The sequence below is a fragment of the Rhinolophus hipposideros genome (assembly GCF_964194185.1).
Source record: "Rhinolophus hipposideros genome assembly, chromosome: 5".
NCBI lineage: Eukaryota > Metazoa > Chordata > Mammalia > Chiroptera > Rhinolophidae > Rhinolophus > Rhinolophus hipposideros.
The window spans coordinates 37,688,843-37,707,002 of record NC_138051.1 but is presented as its reverse complement, the minus strand read 5'-3'; the positions used below and the strand labels follow the sequence as shown (position 1 = coordinate 37,707,002).

The following is an 18,160-nucleotide window of genomic DNA, read 5'->3' as shown; positions in this document are numbered from 1 at the left end:
GTAAAATGCTGATCTTTTTCCTACGCTGAGGAATAACATGAATAACCACACAGAGGCCTGATAATAATTATAAGTTTATCAAAGTCCTTCCAGGGCTCTTCAGCGCAGGTGGCCTGGGACAGCTAGCCGTTTACATAGCACATAATGGCTTTCTTTCGTTTCTCATCTTCCTGGTGGATTGTGTCACAATTTCTTCTCTTAAACATAAATACCTCCACTCCTTGTGTTACCGATGCCCCTATGAACAAGGGTGAGGGTAGAAAGGGTGAGGAATGTCTGCTTTTCCTATCCCCCAGCAAACGGGATCTTGATGCATGGCATGGGGTGCCAGAGGGCATGTTATTGCCCATGTGTATTATCCAAAGCCGAGATGGGGCCACCATGGGATAAAAGAACAGGAATTCTCCAGACACCGGGCGAAGGCTGTAAATCAATGTATCCTCTTTCTTGATACCCCTCATTTGCCTCCCTGTCTGTCATTCACTGGGAGAAGAATGGAATGAGTTGCAGGAGGCTGAGCAAGTTTGGCTTATAAATCTCTTATGAGATGTCGTTTTCAGAATCAGGCTCAAGCTGGGATGTTGCCTAAATACCATGGTATAGCATATGCCATGTGCCAGAATCTAAGATTCTGAGAGTCAAATCGATCTCTGTTTAACGTTGTCACTAAAGCGCCACAGCCATGGAAGGACAGGTTTTCCCATAGTAACACACTATACCAAGTTACATGTTAAAAACACACCACACATAATCTGTGAGTTCAAGGATCTGTGACACGATTAGGAGAAATACTCTCAAGTCCCAAATGAGTGTCAATGTAGTTGTATTTTAAAGTGTCTCAGTGGTAAGAGACCATTTCTTGAATTTTCCAGACCAAACGTGAATGCTTTGACTGGTTTTCCCTGGCCTCACAACATGCGTCTAAGCCGTTCCCCACATGTCCTGGGCCAACTGGCTGATTGTAACCACCTACAATAATAACAAAGTGACTATATCTGCTGAAACTCAAAGGAAATTGAAAATGCTTTAAATCATGCTTTCCAAAATTGGGGCTAGAGAGGCAGGCTGGATTACCCGCTGAAGTGGGGTGCCTGCTGTTGGGTTTAGGCCATTCTTGGTACGAAGTGAAGTTTTTGATTGCCACTGGGTTCTTCCAGTCCTTTGGGCCCAGAGGCACAAAAAACAAATCCAGTCAGTACATCAGCTTTTCTGGCTCCTCTGCCTTCCAGTAGGGTTGTATGGCCATGGCCTGGAAGAATGGGACCCAGAAATTCCCAATAAGGTCCTCAGGTGTGCCCAAATCCCTGGTGCCCACCTCATGCCCTGGCTCTCACATTTCAGTGGTTGTGTTCTGGCAAAGCTTTGGAAGCTCCAGTCCCAGACACCAATGTTTCCCCCTGCAAGACACAAAAGAGGGTGTGGAGGAGCAGGTTCTCTCTGGTCCAGGTCCCGGCTGCCCTCCCACAGCACAGGGCAGAAGAACCTCGGTGAGTTGCTGAGAAGTATCTACGACGCCGGACTCTCTTTTGAGTCAAGGCCAGACTTTTGCTCATGCTCGGGAGGAAGGGCTTACCTGTCCTCCCTCTGGCTGACTGTCCCAGGTGAGGCCAGGGCTCTCTCAGCCTGGCTATGTGATAACAGAAGGACATGGTCTGTGGTGCAGAGAAGTCAGGACCCCGAGGAGCAGCCTGAAGCCAAAGAGGCTCAATTCCACTTGGACATGAGCAGAGAGGGGCCCAAGCAGACCTCTAGGGGCACAGGTCCAAGTCAGGTCCGACTCCCTCCCTCCACTTCCTGGTGTCGAGTGAAATGGGTGGGAGTTATTTATCTTGCAAAGTATCCTGTCCATAGTCTTCTGTCTCTTCCACAACGCCTGTCTCATTTGGGTTTCTGTCCCACTTTTCATGGGCTGCTTGGGATGCGAGGTGGGTCTCCACAATATAGGATAAAAACAAAATACCCCAATTTGTCTCCAGCTCTGACACAGACTGTCCCTGGGAAACTCCCTTCCCCTCTGTAATACTCATCTGTAAAACGGCCTGAGTCAGGGGTTTTCACACCACATTCTGTGCAGGAGTCAGGAAGTTGAGGGGTTCTCCAGGGCCCCCTGAGAGGCACAGCAGAAAAGGAGGCTGAACTGGCTCTGTCCTCCCCCACCCAGCACTCACCAGAGCAGCTGTTTTTTATGTTTTATATACTGTGTTTCTACACAAAGATTCTTTGAAGAAAGGTCCTGAGGCTACAAAGTTTGAAAACTGCTGGAATAGATGATTGTTAAGGTTCCTTCCAGTCTGAGATACATAAGACTTCTGAAGCCGAGCTCAAGTCATGCCTCCTCCAGGAAGCCTTCCTGGTTACCCAGTCCTGGGTACTTGAGCTCCAGCAATACTGATGGTGACAGGCAGATGCCTCAGTGACCCATGCTTGTGCAGATGTGTAAGCATTTTACCCCGCTACAGGCTGAGCTCTTTGAGGGTAGAGGTTGATTTTCCTTCCATGCCTCTGTCCCCTTGCAGTACCATATGCAGAGCAGGTATTCAGGAAACTTGCTGATGTTTCTGTCATGAGCTCTCACATGGGATAAACCTTCCAGAGAGATTGATTGCTTTGGGGAGGAGGAGTCAGCCTTTGGTCTGCTGAGGGCCAGCAGAGAGACCTGTCCTTTGGAAGCTGGGAACCCTACCTGGGAAACAGCTTCAGACTCACACGCTCCCCAAAGGGGTAGGCCTAAGTTATTGCTGTCCTCTGTCTGGGAGGGGGAGGGAGGCCCCTTCATCAGGCGGGACACATAGAGATGATGGGGGAATTCCAGGCTTGCTCACAGTAGCTCTCTCTGGAGATGGAAGCCAAAAAGGGGGGGAGGGGAGTTTACTCAGAGACCCCAGAGGATGCCGGTAACAGGAGGGTGCTGGCGGTGAAAGATGAGGACAGCCACAGACCAATGTCCCTGGGGTAGGCAGCGAGAAGGAGAGTGGGAGTTGTAGTGGTGGAGTCTGGAAACCTGTTCTCCCTTACTAGCTTTGTGATTTGGGGTAAATCGCTTAACTTTACTTAGTCTCAATGTCTTTACCTATAAATTAGGGGCAAAAGAGCCTAGCCAACTGCAGGCTACCCCATAGTGAAGTGAGATTCCAAGGAGACAGTGGGAATGGAAGTGTTCTGTAAACTGAAAGAGGCAGGGATAGAAAGGATTCTGACTGTTAGCAAGGGAGACCACTCTTCTCTGCCAGAACAGCTTCCCACGAGGTACAAGCCTTCAATAGAACAGGGATGCTCTGAGACCGGCCAGCGCTTCTCCTCCTGCCTCACTCCCAGCTGCCACCTCTGCCCGGCCTTGACGAATTTCTGGTCAGACTGGGCTGTGTGAGGGGGCAGTTCAGGACAGAAGCCCCAGCCCAATACTGGCCCAGAGAAGCTCCCCAAAGAAAAGAAAGTGTCCTGTTAAAGAGCCCCTAAAAGGTGTGAGGCCCAGGAGGCTACTGAGGTTCCTCAGGGCTCTTCTGCTCACTGAGGTACCCCCACAGGGTCCCAAGAGCTGGGTCCCTTAGTTCCACTGGACTTCTTGCTGCGTGGCATGGGGGCCAGGTCCACCTTCCCTAATACCTGGAGCTACATATTTGGCCTTCCCCCTTCCAGAGGGTGGGTCCTGGTTGGCACTGTGGGGCAGACGAGCCCTTAGCAGGTCACAAGGAGAGCTTGGCATTTCCCTCCAAAGACCTTCCCCACGGAATCCTCCAGATGTGGGAAGTAAGCGGCAGTCTGGATCAAGGCTGGAATATCTGGCAGGCTTTAAAATCCACAGCTGGAGGGTGAGACCTCTCCATGCTGACACGAGGGAACACCATGAGGCTCCAGCCTGATTCTGCCCCTGCCTTGTCATCCCTGACAGGCTCTGTGCCCTGGTCCAGCCGTCCTGGGCCTCCCTCAACTGCTGTAGCCTGAAGTGTGGGTGCTGGGCCTGCGCAGCCAAACGTCTGGCAGATCTGGCTGGCTATTGGGCAGCACCACAGGGCTGCTATCTCCTGGCCCCCCATGGCCCTTCCAGGATGAGCTGCTCTGGTGGGAGGCAGGCAGTGACGGATCGTACACGGTCTCCTTCAGCGCCAGCCACAGGGTGTCCCGCTTCCCATTCAGCTGGCCCCGCTCAGGAACTGATTGCTCAGTTTCGTCCAGGTCCTCTGGGGAGGCACCCACAGAATCTGGTACACGGGCACTGGGCTCAGAGGTGCTTAGGCAGGTCTCATCAGAGACACTGAGCCCCTCCAGGGTGCTGGCTGAGGAGCAGAGGCACTCAGGTGGCTCTGCAGCCTTGCGCTTGGGGGTGTGGGCTGGGGCTTCGGAGGGGGCCTGCACAGGTTCAGCCTTCTGCCCTTGGGAGTCCTGCCTGGCCCGGGTTTTGGGGCTGGGGCCAGCCTGCTTATAGGGGGAAGAGGTCTGCAGGGCCGGGCATTGGCTGAAAACTGCCTGGTGGTCCAGGAACAGCTCCCGTGGGGAGGCAGGTGCTGGAGGGGGCCGGGAGCAGCAGGGGCCGTCATGCAGTTGTAGGTCCTCAGAGAGCACTGAGGGCCGGTGGGACAGTTTGCTGGTGGCTGTGCTGGTGTCAAAGCTGGGGCTCCGGCGCCGCGCCAGGGGCTGTAGCTCGTAGTGCTCTGAGCAGGACCCGGCAGGCCCTCCCCCTGGCCCTGATCGTGGGTGGCCTGCCTTCTCCCTACCAGGCTCCCCAGCGCCAGCATCCCACGGCAGGTGGGCACAGGGCCAGAGGATCTGCCCACAGTTCTTCTCTGGTCCGAAAAAACAGCAGAGAGATTGGAAGAAGAAGCTGGCAAAGCCACAGCTGACGCACTTGACCATCATGAGGAAGATGCCCAGCTTGCGGTAGAGCAGCACCGTGGCGGGCAGCATGAGCAGCCCAGCCACAAACAGGGCTGCAGCCCCCATGGCTGTGGCGCAGCTGGTCTGGCGCAGCGAGAAGGCCACGCGGCTCAGGCGGTCAGGGTGGGGGCACAGGTGATAGGAAATGCAGTAGTTAACAGTAAAGTCTACCGAGAGGCCCACAGAGGCAGAGAGAAAGAGCGCCTCGGCAGTGTTGAGCTGCCACTCGAGTAGAACCAGGAGCCCCACGGTGAGCAGTACGGTGCCTGCCACAGCTGCCACGGAGAACAGGCTAAGTGGAACATTCCAGGTGCCCAGAAGCAGCGTGGCGAAGGCCAGCGCCAGAGCCAGGCCCAGCACCACAGCAGGCTCCGTGCTCAGGCTGTGCTGCAGGCTGTACAGCTCCAGACGGCTGGTGAACCAACCCTGGCGGAGGCCGGGAGGCGCCCTGCCCAGCTCAGCGGCTAGCCAGTGGCTGACCTCAGTGTAGAAGTGGTGGGCCTGGCTGTAGTCTGGACTGGACTGGAAGTTGGTCTGAAATTGTAGGACCAGGGCAGCCAGGCCCCCCTGGGTATTGAAGCGGGGTCCCAGATCACAGGAGCTATTGGGGCCTTGCTCCAGAGCCATCATCTTGAGGCAGTGCAGAAAAACCTGGGGAGCCCAGGGGAAGCCTGAGCGGCCACAGCAGAGGCCAGGCCCCAGGCGGGCGCACCCCGGACTCTCCATCCAGTGCTGGAGGGCCTCCACGAAGCACAGTGTGGGCCAGCCCTGCGGCTGGGCACCAAAGAAGCTCTGATTCCGAGCTCTGTAGCAGAGAGCCAGCAGCCAGCGCTGGGCCTCAGGGCTGCTGGCGGAGAAGACAGGATCACTCACCAGTGAGCTGTTGCTGCGAGGGTCCAGGGGGTCCCCAGTGTCCACAGGCAGGATGCCCCACACCAAAATCACGGGCATGTGGCCGCCCTCGCCCTCAGGCAGCCGCTCGAACAGGAACTGCTGGCGGTACTCTGCGTCGAAGCGCTCGAAGGGGTGACTGGGCCGGAAGACCTGGCCGCGGGAGGGCGGCAGGGTGGGCAGCCGCAGGCGGGGGCTCACACCGGCGATGTAGGCGCCCCCTGCCGCCAGCGCGGCGAACCAGCAGATCCAGATATAGCGGAACTTGATGACACCGCAGGGCAGAAGACGCTGGAAGAGCAGGCGCGACGTGCGGGTGGTGGCCCGCCGAAGGCCGCGGAGCCGCCGCTGCAGCGCCAGTGCCAGCCGCCCCGGGGCGCTGCCGGCCCAGGGGCCCTGTGCCGGGGCTGCACAGCCGCGCGCCAGGTAGCGCTCGTGGAGCACGGCAGAGGAGGGCAGCCAGGCCAGCGTGAGTGCCAGGTGCGCCAGCACGGCCGTGCCCATGTAGAGGGCGAAGCAGCGCACGGCCGGGAGGCGGCTCAGGTAGCTGGCGTAGAAGGCGGCGCCCGTGGTGAGGCCCGAGACGAGCAGTAGGTAGCCGAAGTGGTGCATGGTGCGGCCCACGCGCTGCACCATCCCCCCAGAGGGCAGCTGGCTCTTGCTGAGGTGCCAGAGATCGAAGAAGACGAGGGTGTGGTTGGTGCAGACGCTGCTGAGCAGGATGAGGGCCGCCAGATTGACGAAGGGGAAGTAGGCCATGCGGAAGGCCACTCGGTAAAGAAAGAAGGCCACCAGCAGGGAGCCCAGCACCCCCAGCAGCACCATAAGTGTGAGAAAGAGAGAACGCAGGTAGATAGCAATGCTGATGAAGATGGCAGCCAGGGCCAGCAAGGGGTACACCGTATCCTGGGCCAGGTAGTGCCTCAGCAGCTCCTGCTTGAGTCCCAGGTCCATGCCAGTGATGGACGTGTAGTTGTCAGAGAGCCCCCAGGGGGTGGCTAGGCGGTCCAAGTAGATGCCCATCATGGAGGCACCCTTTGGGGTGGGCAGGAAGAGCAGACTGTACTTCAGGGAGGGCACCTGGTAGTCAGCAGTCTGGGGACTCAGAAAGTCCCTGTCCAGCAGAAAGTGCAGGAGTTGGTAGATGACACTGCTCCCGGAGCACTTGGTGGGAACCTGGGCACAGCGTGGGGGCTTGTCCTGCCCAGGTCCCAGACAAGAGGGCACCAGGGCACCACGGTGGTAGTAGAGGGCACAGGCCCGCAGCAGGGCCAGTGTGCGGGCTACGTCTGCTTGAGTAGTGTCCAGGCAGGAGGAACGGTTGGAGAGCACGGCCACATAGTTGCCCAGGGACCAGCTGGGACAGCACTCATTGGCTGCTGTGCGCTGGCACAGAGCCCCAAAGCGGGTATGGGAGCGGACCTGTAGGGCACAGACAGCAGGAGAGAGCTCAGGAGCAGGGCAGGGGCCCAGGTTTCCCCAGCCCTGTCCAAGGCCCCCTCACTTCCTTTCAGGCTGCAAGGCAGAGGCAGAGAAGTATCTCTAGAGCCCAGTGAACGAAGGGCTTGTCTCTCAGATCTGCCTTTGTCTCCCGGCCCAAGGAGTCAGCCCTACATCTTGACTCCATCAAAGAGGAGCCTCAGGGATGCTGCCTGAGGCGGCCTCAGCCTGAGAGGTCACACACCCTCCCTAAGGGCCCCTGCCGGTCACACACTCCAACTCTGCACGTCCTGAGCCAGGAGCAGGCGTGGCAGTGGCAGCACCAGATGGAACAGGGCCAAAGGTCCAGGTAACTGGAAGCAAATGGTGAGAAACGTGGAGGCCAAAACATTCCAGGCTCAGGGGCACTGCCACACCCCAGCCCCCTCCCTCTGTCCACTGGTCTGCTTAAGCCCTCTTAGGCACAAGGCTGTCTCTTACTCAGACCTCAGGCCTCCTTTTCTCTCCCACTTGCTGTTGACATCACTAAAGCTGGAGAAGTTACAGAGCACCCGTCTGGGAACTAGAGGCCCTGTTCTGCCACCGGCTGCTGTATGGCCTTGGATCTGAGACCATGGTGACAATAGTAGCATTAATTGAGAGATTACTATTGCCAATCATTGTGCTATAGTTTTACAAATTCTATCTTAATCGTTACAACATCTTGATGACAAAGTACCATTCTTATCCTCATTTTATAGGTACAAAGACTGAGGTGCTGAGAGGTTAAGAAACACGCCTGAAGTCACACGGTGAGGGAGTATTGGAGCTGGCCTTGAATCCAGGCATGGGACTCCAGAGCACATGTTCTTAACCAGTGTCTTTGGTACTTAGATGCCCTCGTGTAAAGTGCGCAGCTTGGGCTACTGAGTGGTGCTCACACTGTTTTTAGCAGCAAACCTTTCTGCAGATGTTATGGTTCTTTAGTTAGCACAATTGCATTGGCACTACTTGAATTGATGGGGGTTGGGGGCTTGGGGCCATCCTCAACAGCTCTTGAGGCTCCTTTTCAGGACCTTTAGGAAATCCCCAGGCTCTGCATGGTCTGTCTTTTAGCACTTGTCTTGGCTCTTCTTTCCCCACCCCAACCTGGAGCCTCTCAGCAGGGTTGGAATACTTTTCTAAGCACGAAATGCTCTTCCCCAGTCTATGCTGGCAGTCTTGGCTCAGCTGTATTTCCTTGGGACCAGGTTTCTGTTGTCCATGGTTCACCCCCAGCCCCTGGCACCTCCCCAGTCAGCTCACCTGGTCCTGTTCCATGTGACACATGGAATGGATGGCGTGTAGGTTCCATAGGCTGCCCGCTGAGGTGGACATGAACACCAGCTGTGCATAGCTCTTTTCTGCAACACACCCCCCCCAGAGCTCAGCCCTGTGGCCCCAGGTCCTGGGCCCAGCAAAGGGAAGATGCTTACCCAGGGCCATGTGAGGTTCAGATTCTCGGGAGCCTAAAACCTGTGCCTGGCTGCCTCATTCTGGGCCTGCATCCCAGCTCCTGTGCCCCACCCACACCCAGCTTGACCCTACCTGGTGGAGCACCTGAGACCTGCCTCATCTTCCCAGATGTAACCCAACTTCCTTGGCTTTATTGTAATCAGCTGGCCTCCTTCCCTTTCTATCTGCCCAAATTTGGTCTCCTGGGCTCTCCTGTTCTAATAGGAGGGGTGGGGACCACCATTAAGCCAGGAGCTGGCCAGGCTGCAGCTTACCAGGGGGGCCACAGAAGAAGCTCTCCTGCCCTCTGTCCTCCAGGGGCTCCACCATCCTCCGGGGCCGGGCTATACCCTCTTGGGCACTGCTCCAGGGTGTGGGGCTCAGAGTGGTGTGGGGGTTTGAGCTGCGGTAAAGAGAAAATCGATGCCAGGCACCATCTAGAGGTGGGGGGTTCAGAGGAGGCCAGAAGCTACTCCTTAGGGGGCCCCAGCAAGCTCTTCTGACCCACCTTTGAGGAGGTCACCTGCTGGCCCCTCCCTAGAGACCTCATTCTTTCCCCCATCCCCCCAACAGTGGAAAGATGAGAACTTATTACCTATTCAGCTCCAGGTCTGGGGAAAGGGAAAGCAGTTTCCTGGGGCCCGTGAGGGCCTGCAGTGCTCTCCAGACCATGAGCTTGCGCCCGATGTCTGTGTCCCGAGGCTCAAAGCCCTGCAGGGAGGAGGGCCCAGGAGATCAGGCAAGCAGGGGGAGGCCTTCTCCAGCTGGCCCTTCTTGGCATGGCCCCTTGGGTCCCTGGAGCAGGGAAAGCCAGCCTGCCTGCCTGGATGGTTGGATGAAAGTATCACCTCTGTACCATCTCCCCAACTGTCTCTGGAGGTTGAGAGCCCACCACTGCCAACCCATCCCCAGCTGGGCCACTCCAACTGTCTGCCCTAGACTGAGCTGAGGTGGCCAAGCCTGGGGGCACCCTCCCTCTTCTTGGCCCCTCACCAGCAAAGGCTTGGAGAAGTCAGGCAGCTGGCCCCCCAAGAGTCCAGCCAGGGTGCAGAGGAGGATGACAGCCAGACACAGCAGCAGCACGGCCACTGGCCACTCAGCAATCAGCTGGGAGTAGCTGGGAACGAGGAAGAGAGCCCACATGAGTTGGTGTTGAGTTGGGTGCGTGAGCTTAGGAACCACCAAGAAGGGGTGGTAGGGCTATACTGGGCATAGCCCGGTCACTACGGGGTCCAGACAAGGGCTAGGCCTACCTCTTTGGCATCCGGAAGGTCCGTTCCTGCCTGTAGAAGAGAAGAAAATATACTTGCTTGCCTCTTGTAGGGTGGGGGGTGGGGATGGGGCACATAGAGGAAGATGGCATTAAACCTTTTAGGCTTTCCCACTCCCCAGCTGCAACCCTTCCTTTCTCTTCCATCCAGGCTGCTTCCTCCATAAGAGGCAGGGGATATCTTGGGCTGCCACTTGATAGACTCCAGAGCCTGGGCGTTTGGCCCCACTTTTAAGCCCTGCCCTACCTTCCAGTGGCAGCTGACAGGCTGCTGGACCGCTCCTTACCTGACGCTGACCACATGGTGCTGCACGGATGGTGGCTTCCAGGCCCCATCATGCTGTGAGCGGGCTGGGGAGGGACTGAGGCTGGAGCCCTGGGAGCACAGAGCTGCCTGGTCCCCAAGGCCTGGCAGGGAACTGCCCCCTCGGTATTCCTGTGGTGCCCGGGCATAAGTGAAGTGGGCAGGGGCCAAGGGGCTGGATGGGCCCACAGACTGGAGGGTAGAGGTTGCTGGTGGAGGTCCTGAAGAACTGGAAGGATCCTCAAGGGGGCAGCTGTGGAGGGAGCTGCTTCTCTCTGGGCTTGCCTCAGGGGCCACAGCCTTGCTCTGGGACCTGGGGAGAGAGAAGGCAGGGAAGACTGGGTGGCGGATGGTGGTGGGCCACCCTGTGCCCCAGCTTTGTTCGGTAAGCCAGCCAAGACAAGGAGACGGGGCTTGGGGTTTCTCTATTACTACTCCTGGGGGAAAGATGAGGAAGGTGGAGGGCGCCTGGGTCTACATCCCCAACCTACCTCTTGGGGTTCATTGTCTCATTCACTCATCTGTCCATGCACTCAAAAAACATTATTGGCAGCTACAAGACAGACACTGTTCTAGGCAGTGAATGTGCTTTTATATGTGGGATCTTATTTACTCCTTACAAAAACCCACAAGGGAATTATTTTCCATGTTTATATATTTGAAAACTGAGGTTCAGTGAGATGTGAAGAGCTGGGCCTTGAACCTGGTTCTGACTTGCAGTCCTGTGCTCTTTCTGCTACAGTCATCGGTTCATTGTCTTGTGAGATAGTTAGTGAGTACCTGCTGTACTCTTGTTCCCACAGATAATTGCACCCTCCCTTTATTCTAGTCTCAGTTCAACGATTACCTTCTTAGAGAAGCCTTCCCTGACTACCCTCTCTAAATAATCACCCACCAGCTTCGCATTCCCCTGCCACCCCCTACCTGCTTTATATTTCTTCAGAGCATTTGCTACAACCGAACATTATATTATATAGTTGTCATGTTTATTGCCTGTCTCTCATATGGAATGTGAGCTCTGGGAGAGCAGGGGCCTGGTGCATGCATTTGTTCATCTCTCTATCCCCAGGGCCTTGAGCAGTATCTTGCACACAGAAGGTGCCCAGGAAATGTTTGTTGAATGAATACTGAGTGCCATACAGGCTGCTGATAGTGGTTCTAGGACGAAGAGGGCCCAGCCCTTACCCTCCAGGCACTCATAGTAGGTGGGAGATGTGGACAATCCAATATGTTCAGTGCTCTGAGAGAGGAAGTCACAGAGGGCTGAAGGGGCCCAGAGGAGAGCCTGACCAGGGATGGGGGTAGTGAGGGAAAGTCTGGTAGAGGCAGCTGCTGCCCTTCCACCAACCTTGGGCCATGGGGCAGAAGGTTTGCTTTGCAAGTGTGTGCACAGTTGGGAGAGGCGGCTGGCACCCCCAAGGAACTTGCCAGGGAGGAGTCAGAAATAGATTCCTCTTTCAAAATTACTCATGAGCACAGCACTCTGTGCAGGGACCCAGCCCCACTCCTTGGATACAGGGGACATGGAGTCCTGCCTCAGTGACTGGATTACCAGACCTAGGTCAGGAGAAGATGGCTACAGAACAGAGTGCTGAGGGCAATGGCAGGGTTTCCTCAGGAGTTCTGGACTGGGCAGCCTTGGCAGAGCCCTGTCTCCTTCCCCCATCTTCCTGGACACCTGGCTTGCCAGAGCTTGCATAGCTCCCGTGGGAGAGCCAGGTGTATGCCGAGCCACCCCTGGCTTCCAGTCTTGCCTGCTGCACTGCGGGGCTGTGAGCCAGAATCCCGATGCAAGTAGACATTGCCCACAGAGGCTGGGTACTGACCAGAGACTGAGAAGAGGAACTGGAAAGAACAGGTAAACTCATCCTCTTTTTTCCAGAAGGCTGGCCGGCTGGCATAGCAGTCTGGGGAGAATGACCCTTATGCTGAGAGTAAAATGGGGGAGTGGAAGTGAGCTCCTGGCTCCATTGTCCTTTAGCTCTGGTGCCTTGGGAAAGACACAGTTCTTGGAGCACTGGCCTCCTTGTCTGTGAGTGAGGGTATGACAACGACCCCTCCCAGGTTTGATATGGGAATTAACTGACACACCATGTGAGGTGCCGGGCATGTGGAAGGCACATTTGCTTTCCTGCTGCTTATCACACTCAGTATTGCAGGGAGCATGTAGTTTAAGAAGTATATTTATATTTACAATTTGACCTCTTTATGCACCTCAGATAATGTATTTCTACTTGAGAACGTCTTACACCTTGAGAATCTCACTACATATGTAATTATAAATACTTTCCTTTTTGCTATCCAGAGCTGCAGCAGAATTTGATCTCAGGTTTAAGTCACTGATACTTTTTTTTTTACTAACTCAACTTTTATAAAAATAGGAATTCTACCAGTTGTTCGAAAGCAAGGCCTCAGATGACTCCATAAAGTTAATCACATAGCAACCAGTGTCCTGGCAGATAAAAGACCGTATAGGCCCATCTTCATTGTCCAAAAGGAAGCTGGATAAATGTCCTGGGTTTATGTGTAACTATGACATCTTCTTCAAGATTTTTATTCTGTAGATCTTTTTTGAGCACCTATCACATACTGGGCACTGAGCTTGGTCTGGGTTGGATCCTGCAGGCACAAAGATGACCCGTTAGTCCTGGTCTCCCTTTTTAGAGCAGGGCCTGCCTTCCAGGAGTCAGGAGGGTGGGGCAGCCAGGGTGCCTATGCCAACTGCCCATGGCCTTAGAGCACTCATTGAGCACTGGGCTTGTCCTAGGATCCAGGCCACCACTTGGAGTGTCAGTTTCTTTTTCATTAAGGGAAGCCAGCACTCCAGGGGGTACTAGAAAATAACGGAAGCACTCTCCCTTAACCAGTCTGCCAAACCTCATAAGCCCAACCCCTTCCTTAGGTGGCTTCCATTCAAAGGGAATTCCAGCACCTACCATTGATTTGCTTCTACTGACGTCTTCCTGGTCCCAGGCCCTTCTTTCAACCTCTTCTATCCGTCTCCACGGTCCTAGGATCAGCTGTTCCCAAATCTTATCCTTCTTAACTGTGCCCATCATTGGCAATGTGGCAGAATTTGAAACCCTCCACATTCTTATGGCTGTAGGACCAACCCTTTGTCTCGAGAACAGCCAAACTATTCTCAGAATAAAAGCTTTCTCCTGCCAGCTCCTGCTGCCCTCTATTCTCAGGAGACCTAGTAATAATACAAGTTAAGCACTCCAGGCCCTGCCTCCCCAGGGGGCTTTCATTCTTACCCTTTCAGTTCCATGGTTCTGACTGGGATGAACAACTTCCTGGGCAGCCTGCCTGGGCCCACCGGCTTGTAAGCCAAGTGACTGGGGCAGGCAGGCAGATGGGAAGCGGTGACGCAGGCCTCCTCGACAGGCCAGCCACAGCAGTCAGGGCCTAGCTGACAGGCCCCCGGATGCAGAGCCCCAACTAGGGAGCCTCGTAGGGGCAATGGACATGTGCATCAGCCTTGCCCCCAGCCCACAGACATATAACCACGTGCACTTCCATGTGACCCACACAGTGGCCAGGATGGATGGGGGAGCAGTTCATGCCGCTGGGAAAATAAAAAGGTAATTTTTAAAACACAAAGAGTGAATTATTTCAAACTGTGCTTTAGTCAATGCAGTAGTAAAGGACTGTGTGTGTGTGTGTGTGTGGGTGCACGTGCACACACACCTGCTTGCTGTAACATTCACTGCGCATTTATCAGCAGGAGAGTATTTGTGTTTCTTGAATTGAACAGAGTCCCTTTGCCTGATTAGTGTCCAGAATCTCTGGGGACATGCAGAGAGGGATGTCCAGGGAGTTGCTGGAGGAGAGCAAGTGGTTCCTGTGCCCAAGAACGACCTTCGTGTGCAGGGGAAGTGAGCATACCAGACAGGGCTAATCCTTGGCAAAATATCCAAGGCACCTAATGACTCTCCAGCCCCTTATAGAGATACTCCTGGTCCCAGGCCCCTGCTAACCCTGTCACTGTCCCTGCCCATTCCCCCCCCCTGGCTCTTTGGTCAGGCCATAGTCCCACTCAACCCCCTGGGCCAGGGAACACATCCATTCTGTGTTTCACCCCCTTGAAGAGAGCTCTGTGCCTTTCAGATGGAAAGGTGGTTCAACTTGTCCAGGCTGATATGTTAACAATTGAGGGAAGAAACTATTTCTCTCTACTTGTGGGACCTCCTCTTGTTCTGAGGTACAGAATGTACATATTACTCCGGCAGTCTGGAGACAATGTGTCCACTTCTACTTCTTGCCCCCAAAGAACGCCTCTTATTTCAGTCCAGGCAGGAGAGAAAGGCAATGTCACATCAGGGGAGGGATTCTGGAGGCAGCAGATCAGTCAGGGCACAGAAATTGCGCCATATTGCTACCTGGCTGGGCTGTTCCCTCACACATATGGTGGAGAAAGGGAGAGGAGAAGCACTGAGATCAGGGCCCTCAGTAGGAAAATGTTCCTCCGGTCCTGTCCGCTTGGGGCTCTTTCAGGGACAGTTCTGACCACAGCCTGAGCCTCAGAGCCTGCCCGCCTTAGGGCCCCCAGCAAGGGCAGGTAGCTGCCACACGCAGAGACTCGAGCCCACACGTGTGCAGCCCGCCATGCGGGGCAGGGTGGAGACTGACGGTGATGGACAAAGACAGTCCCAGGCGTGGCCGACGAGCGCCTGCCCTCCCCAGGACACACACCTTGGCGAGCCTCCCGTCTACAATACATGCGCACCCTCGAGCATACTGACATGCAGCAACTCAGACTGAGGTCGCTGCGGGCTTGGGGCTTATTGAGAAGACACGGGGACAGGGCCTAGAGGGAGGGGCTCGGGAGGCCGGAGGGGTGGGGAACCCGTGGGGAACCCCAGGCCTTAGAGGTAAGGTAGGAACAGGGGGTGGGGCCGGCACCAGGGTGGTGAGGGCGCTGCGGGTGCTCACAGTAAGGGGTAGGTATCAGGGAGAGAGAAAATTGACCCGGCAGAATGAGGGCGTGGTCAGGGGACTGGGAGCATTGAGGTGCCGGAAGGGGCTCTGGGAGAGGCTGGGGAATGAATGGGGCGACATATGGCGGCTACTGGGGATAACTGGGGCGGGGGTGCTGGGAAGGTCTGTGAGCTGGGTCTGCGGAGCCGTCCGCCCTACCTGTCCGGGGAGCTGCCGTCTGGGGCCAAGGGCTCCCCCTCCGGCCGCTGCTCCCCTTCCGGACCGGGGCCGGGAGCCGGAACGCTGCTGGTACTGCCTCTACCTCGGTCCATGCCCGTGGGCGGCGCCGCTGTCCGGGCTCTGGTGCTGAAGCGGTCGCGGGCGGCGGTGGGCTCCTGCGCATGCGTAAACGCCGGGCGGGGCGATCGCTGGGCGGGGCTGACGGGGAGCCCAGCCAATGGGCGCGGCATCGGGGGGCGGGGACAGAGGCTTCCCACGGCGCTGCTGCCCAGAGCTGCGGGCTCGCTGCCTTTGAGACCCCGGGGCTGGTGGCGTGGGCCCCCTGTACCCCGGGGGTCTGAGAGCTGCTCTTAGGAGTCCGGCCGTCTGGCTGTAGTCCGCACACTGGCCTTTCCTGGGGAGCATCGGTCCCGTAAGGAACCAGGAAGTGCAACCCCAAACAAAGTATAGAGAGCCTCACAACTTGAAATGCAGACTTTTCCAGTCGGAAAGAGGGAGCCCCTCCACGCCCGCAGTACACTGCACAGGGCGCCAAGAGGTCAAGAGGTGGCGCGACTATAATCACACGTGTCTCTCGGCTCAGTTCAGCGTCCCCTGCTCTTCCCCAGTGCGCTTGGCACCTGCTCAAGTTGGGTTTTTCTTCACGTTTGTCTGGACCGGGACCTGGGTCTGCACCCATCATACGTGGAGCTCCAATTCTGTTACTCAGGTGTGGAGTATGGGGCTGGGAGAGGGGGAAGAGAGACACTCAGAAAATCCCCAGCCCCTTTTCTTAGAAGCACCCAGTAGCCACTCACTCCAGGGCACTGCTGCCTCCTAGGTCAAGGAATGGCCGTGAGGGAGGGGACGTGTGATGCGCTGTGGACCCACCTGGCTAGAGGGCTGTGGTAGCACTAGGATACGGGCAGTGTAAGAAGCCTGGGAGTCGGCAAGTGGAGAGGGTCTCAGATGTGGGATTTCACAGCAAGCAAGCTGGGTGTAGGTGCAGGGAGGTGCCTTGGCTGAAGAGTGGGGCTGAGGAGTGAGTCAGAACCCAGGGGTCTTTGGAGTATAGCTGTCCCTGAACTCTGTACAAATGCCACTCCATGCAAGGCACTGGGGTGGTAAAATCTAGATGTGTAGAAGTTGTGGGCCCTGCCCTGAGTAGCTTAGTTTGGTTGGAGAGATAAAAGGCCAGCCCATAAATTGGTGCCGACTGGGTAGAGTGTGGTCAGGCCCATGTGATAGTTGATATAAGCTGTAGAGAAGGAACAGTGTGCAAAGAGAGAGGACCTCTCTTTTCCTAATGGGCTTTAGGGAAGCGAATGGGCTTCGTGTTAATGATGGAGCTTCAGCTGGCTTGGAAGAAAGGCATTCCCGACCTGGGGATGAGGCAAGGGGGAGTGGTGAGGGTGGGGAACTGAGCAAAGTTAAGGAGTCTGGAAAGGTCAATCTATGTTTAGGGAATGGTGAGAAAAAGACCTGGACAGTAGGGATCCATCGAAGGCTTCTGATCTGTAGAGTGAGGCATGCAAGATGGAACTTTGGAAGGCTCACCAGGTCTGGGTATGTACGATGGGATAGAGGTGAGGAGGCCTCCATCTAAGGCCCTTTGATGGGCCGTAGCAGAAGTGAAAAGGAAAGGAGGGGTGGCTTTATATAACCACATGCTATCAGGACCACTGAGCCAATCTTCTAAAAATGCCTGGCTGGTTGCCCCATTCTTACAACTAGGGATCTCAGAGACCACTGGGTCCCCTGAGTGCCAGGCTGGATATGAAGGAAGATAGGCCTTTAGGAGGTGATTATTAAGAAGAGAAGATTCTAGTTCAGGCCCCATATCAGGTCAGCATGGCAACCCTCTCAGGCTCCCCATTCTTGTGTCCTGTTTCTTCTAGTTCCTCAGTGATGTGGACCAGGGGATGGCTCACGGGGCCCTGGAGTGTGGCTCCCCCAAGGAGAGTGTCCTGGAGGGTGGCTTCCCCCAGGCCAATGCCCAGGGCCTTGGCCTTGCCCACTACCATATCAGTGCTCCTGTGGAAAGCCAAATGAACAATGTTCGAGTCAGATATCAGTTTCAATCTTACCCCAAATCAACTCCCCCTTTTCTTCTCCCTTCCTTCTACCCCCTACTGTAGAGGACTCGGGATTCCTGGGCACTAGCAGGGGATCATGGGAGAGGGCTGGGAGGCAGGGAGAGCAGTGACAGCTCCTTGCTCTGGGCCTTCTGCTTTGATGCAGCCAGAGCACTGAGCGAACAAAATGGGAGGAATCTAGATTCATTGGTCTCCATTCCTTGAGCTGAGATATGACTCCCACTCCCCAGACCTCAGTTTATTTTATCTGTAACTAAGAAGCAGAATTATCTCATCTCCTCCCTTCCATCACCCAGGAACCCTTGCACAGTGACTAGAGGTTTGCCATGCTAGGAACTGCAGGCTGACTGTACTTAGAAGTGAGGGTGAGGATGGGGAGACTACAGAGGAGCTCACTGAAGGCCAGACTCAAGGAAGACAGACAGTAGGTAGGGTCAGGGAAGACATAGGAGCCAAGAAGGAGTAGTGGGGAGGAAGAAGAATGAGGAGACCAAAGGTAGGAGGTGGCATGGTGAGGATGTGCATGTTCTCTATGTAGGTAGTGCATGCATGTGTGTAGGTACAAAGGTGTGTGCTAATCTATATACAAATCGCCGTGTCTTTGTACATGTGCATGGGTAGGTGCATATACATGCCTGTTGTACACACAGATACACGCATATGTGTGCTTGTGCA

General features: G+C 55.6%; 1 protein-coding gene across 2 annotated transcripts; it reads right to left on the bottom strand.

Moving 5' to 3' along the window:
• Window positions 1-56: 56 nt before the first annotated feature.
• DISP2 (dispatched RND transporter family member 2) lies at window positions 57-15,640 on the bottom strand (the record flags this gene model as incomplete). Of its 2 annotated transcripts, XM_081049200.1 has the most annotated exons (8): window positions 57-7,185; window positions 8,488-8,585; window positions 8,952-9,079; window positions 9,272-9,387; window positions 9,670-9,793; window positions 9,930-9,959; window positions 10,234-10,563; window positions 15,390-15,640. In XM_081049200.1, the coding sequence occupies 8 exons, from the start codon at window positions 15,638-15,640 to the stop codon at window positions 3,925-3,927; spliced, it is 4,338 nt and encodes a 1,445-aa protein (XP_080905326.1). In that variant the 3' UTR covers window positions 57-3,924. The 2 variants fall into 2 exon arrangements, with proteins under 2 accessions (XP_080905326.1, XP_080905327.1); XM_081049201.1 differs by lacking the exon at window positions 10,234-10,563 and having other exon boundaries at window positions 15,390-15,546.
• Window positions 15,641-18,160: the final 2,520 nt, after the last annotated feature.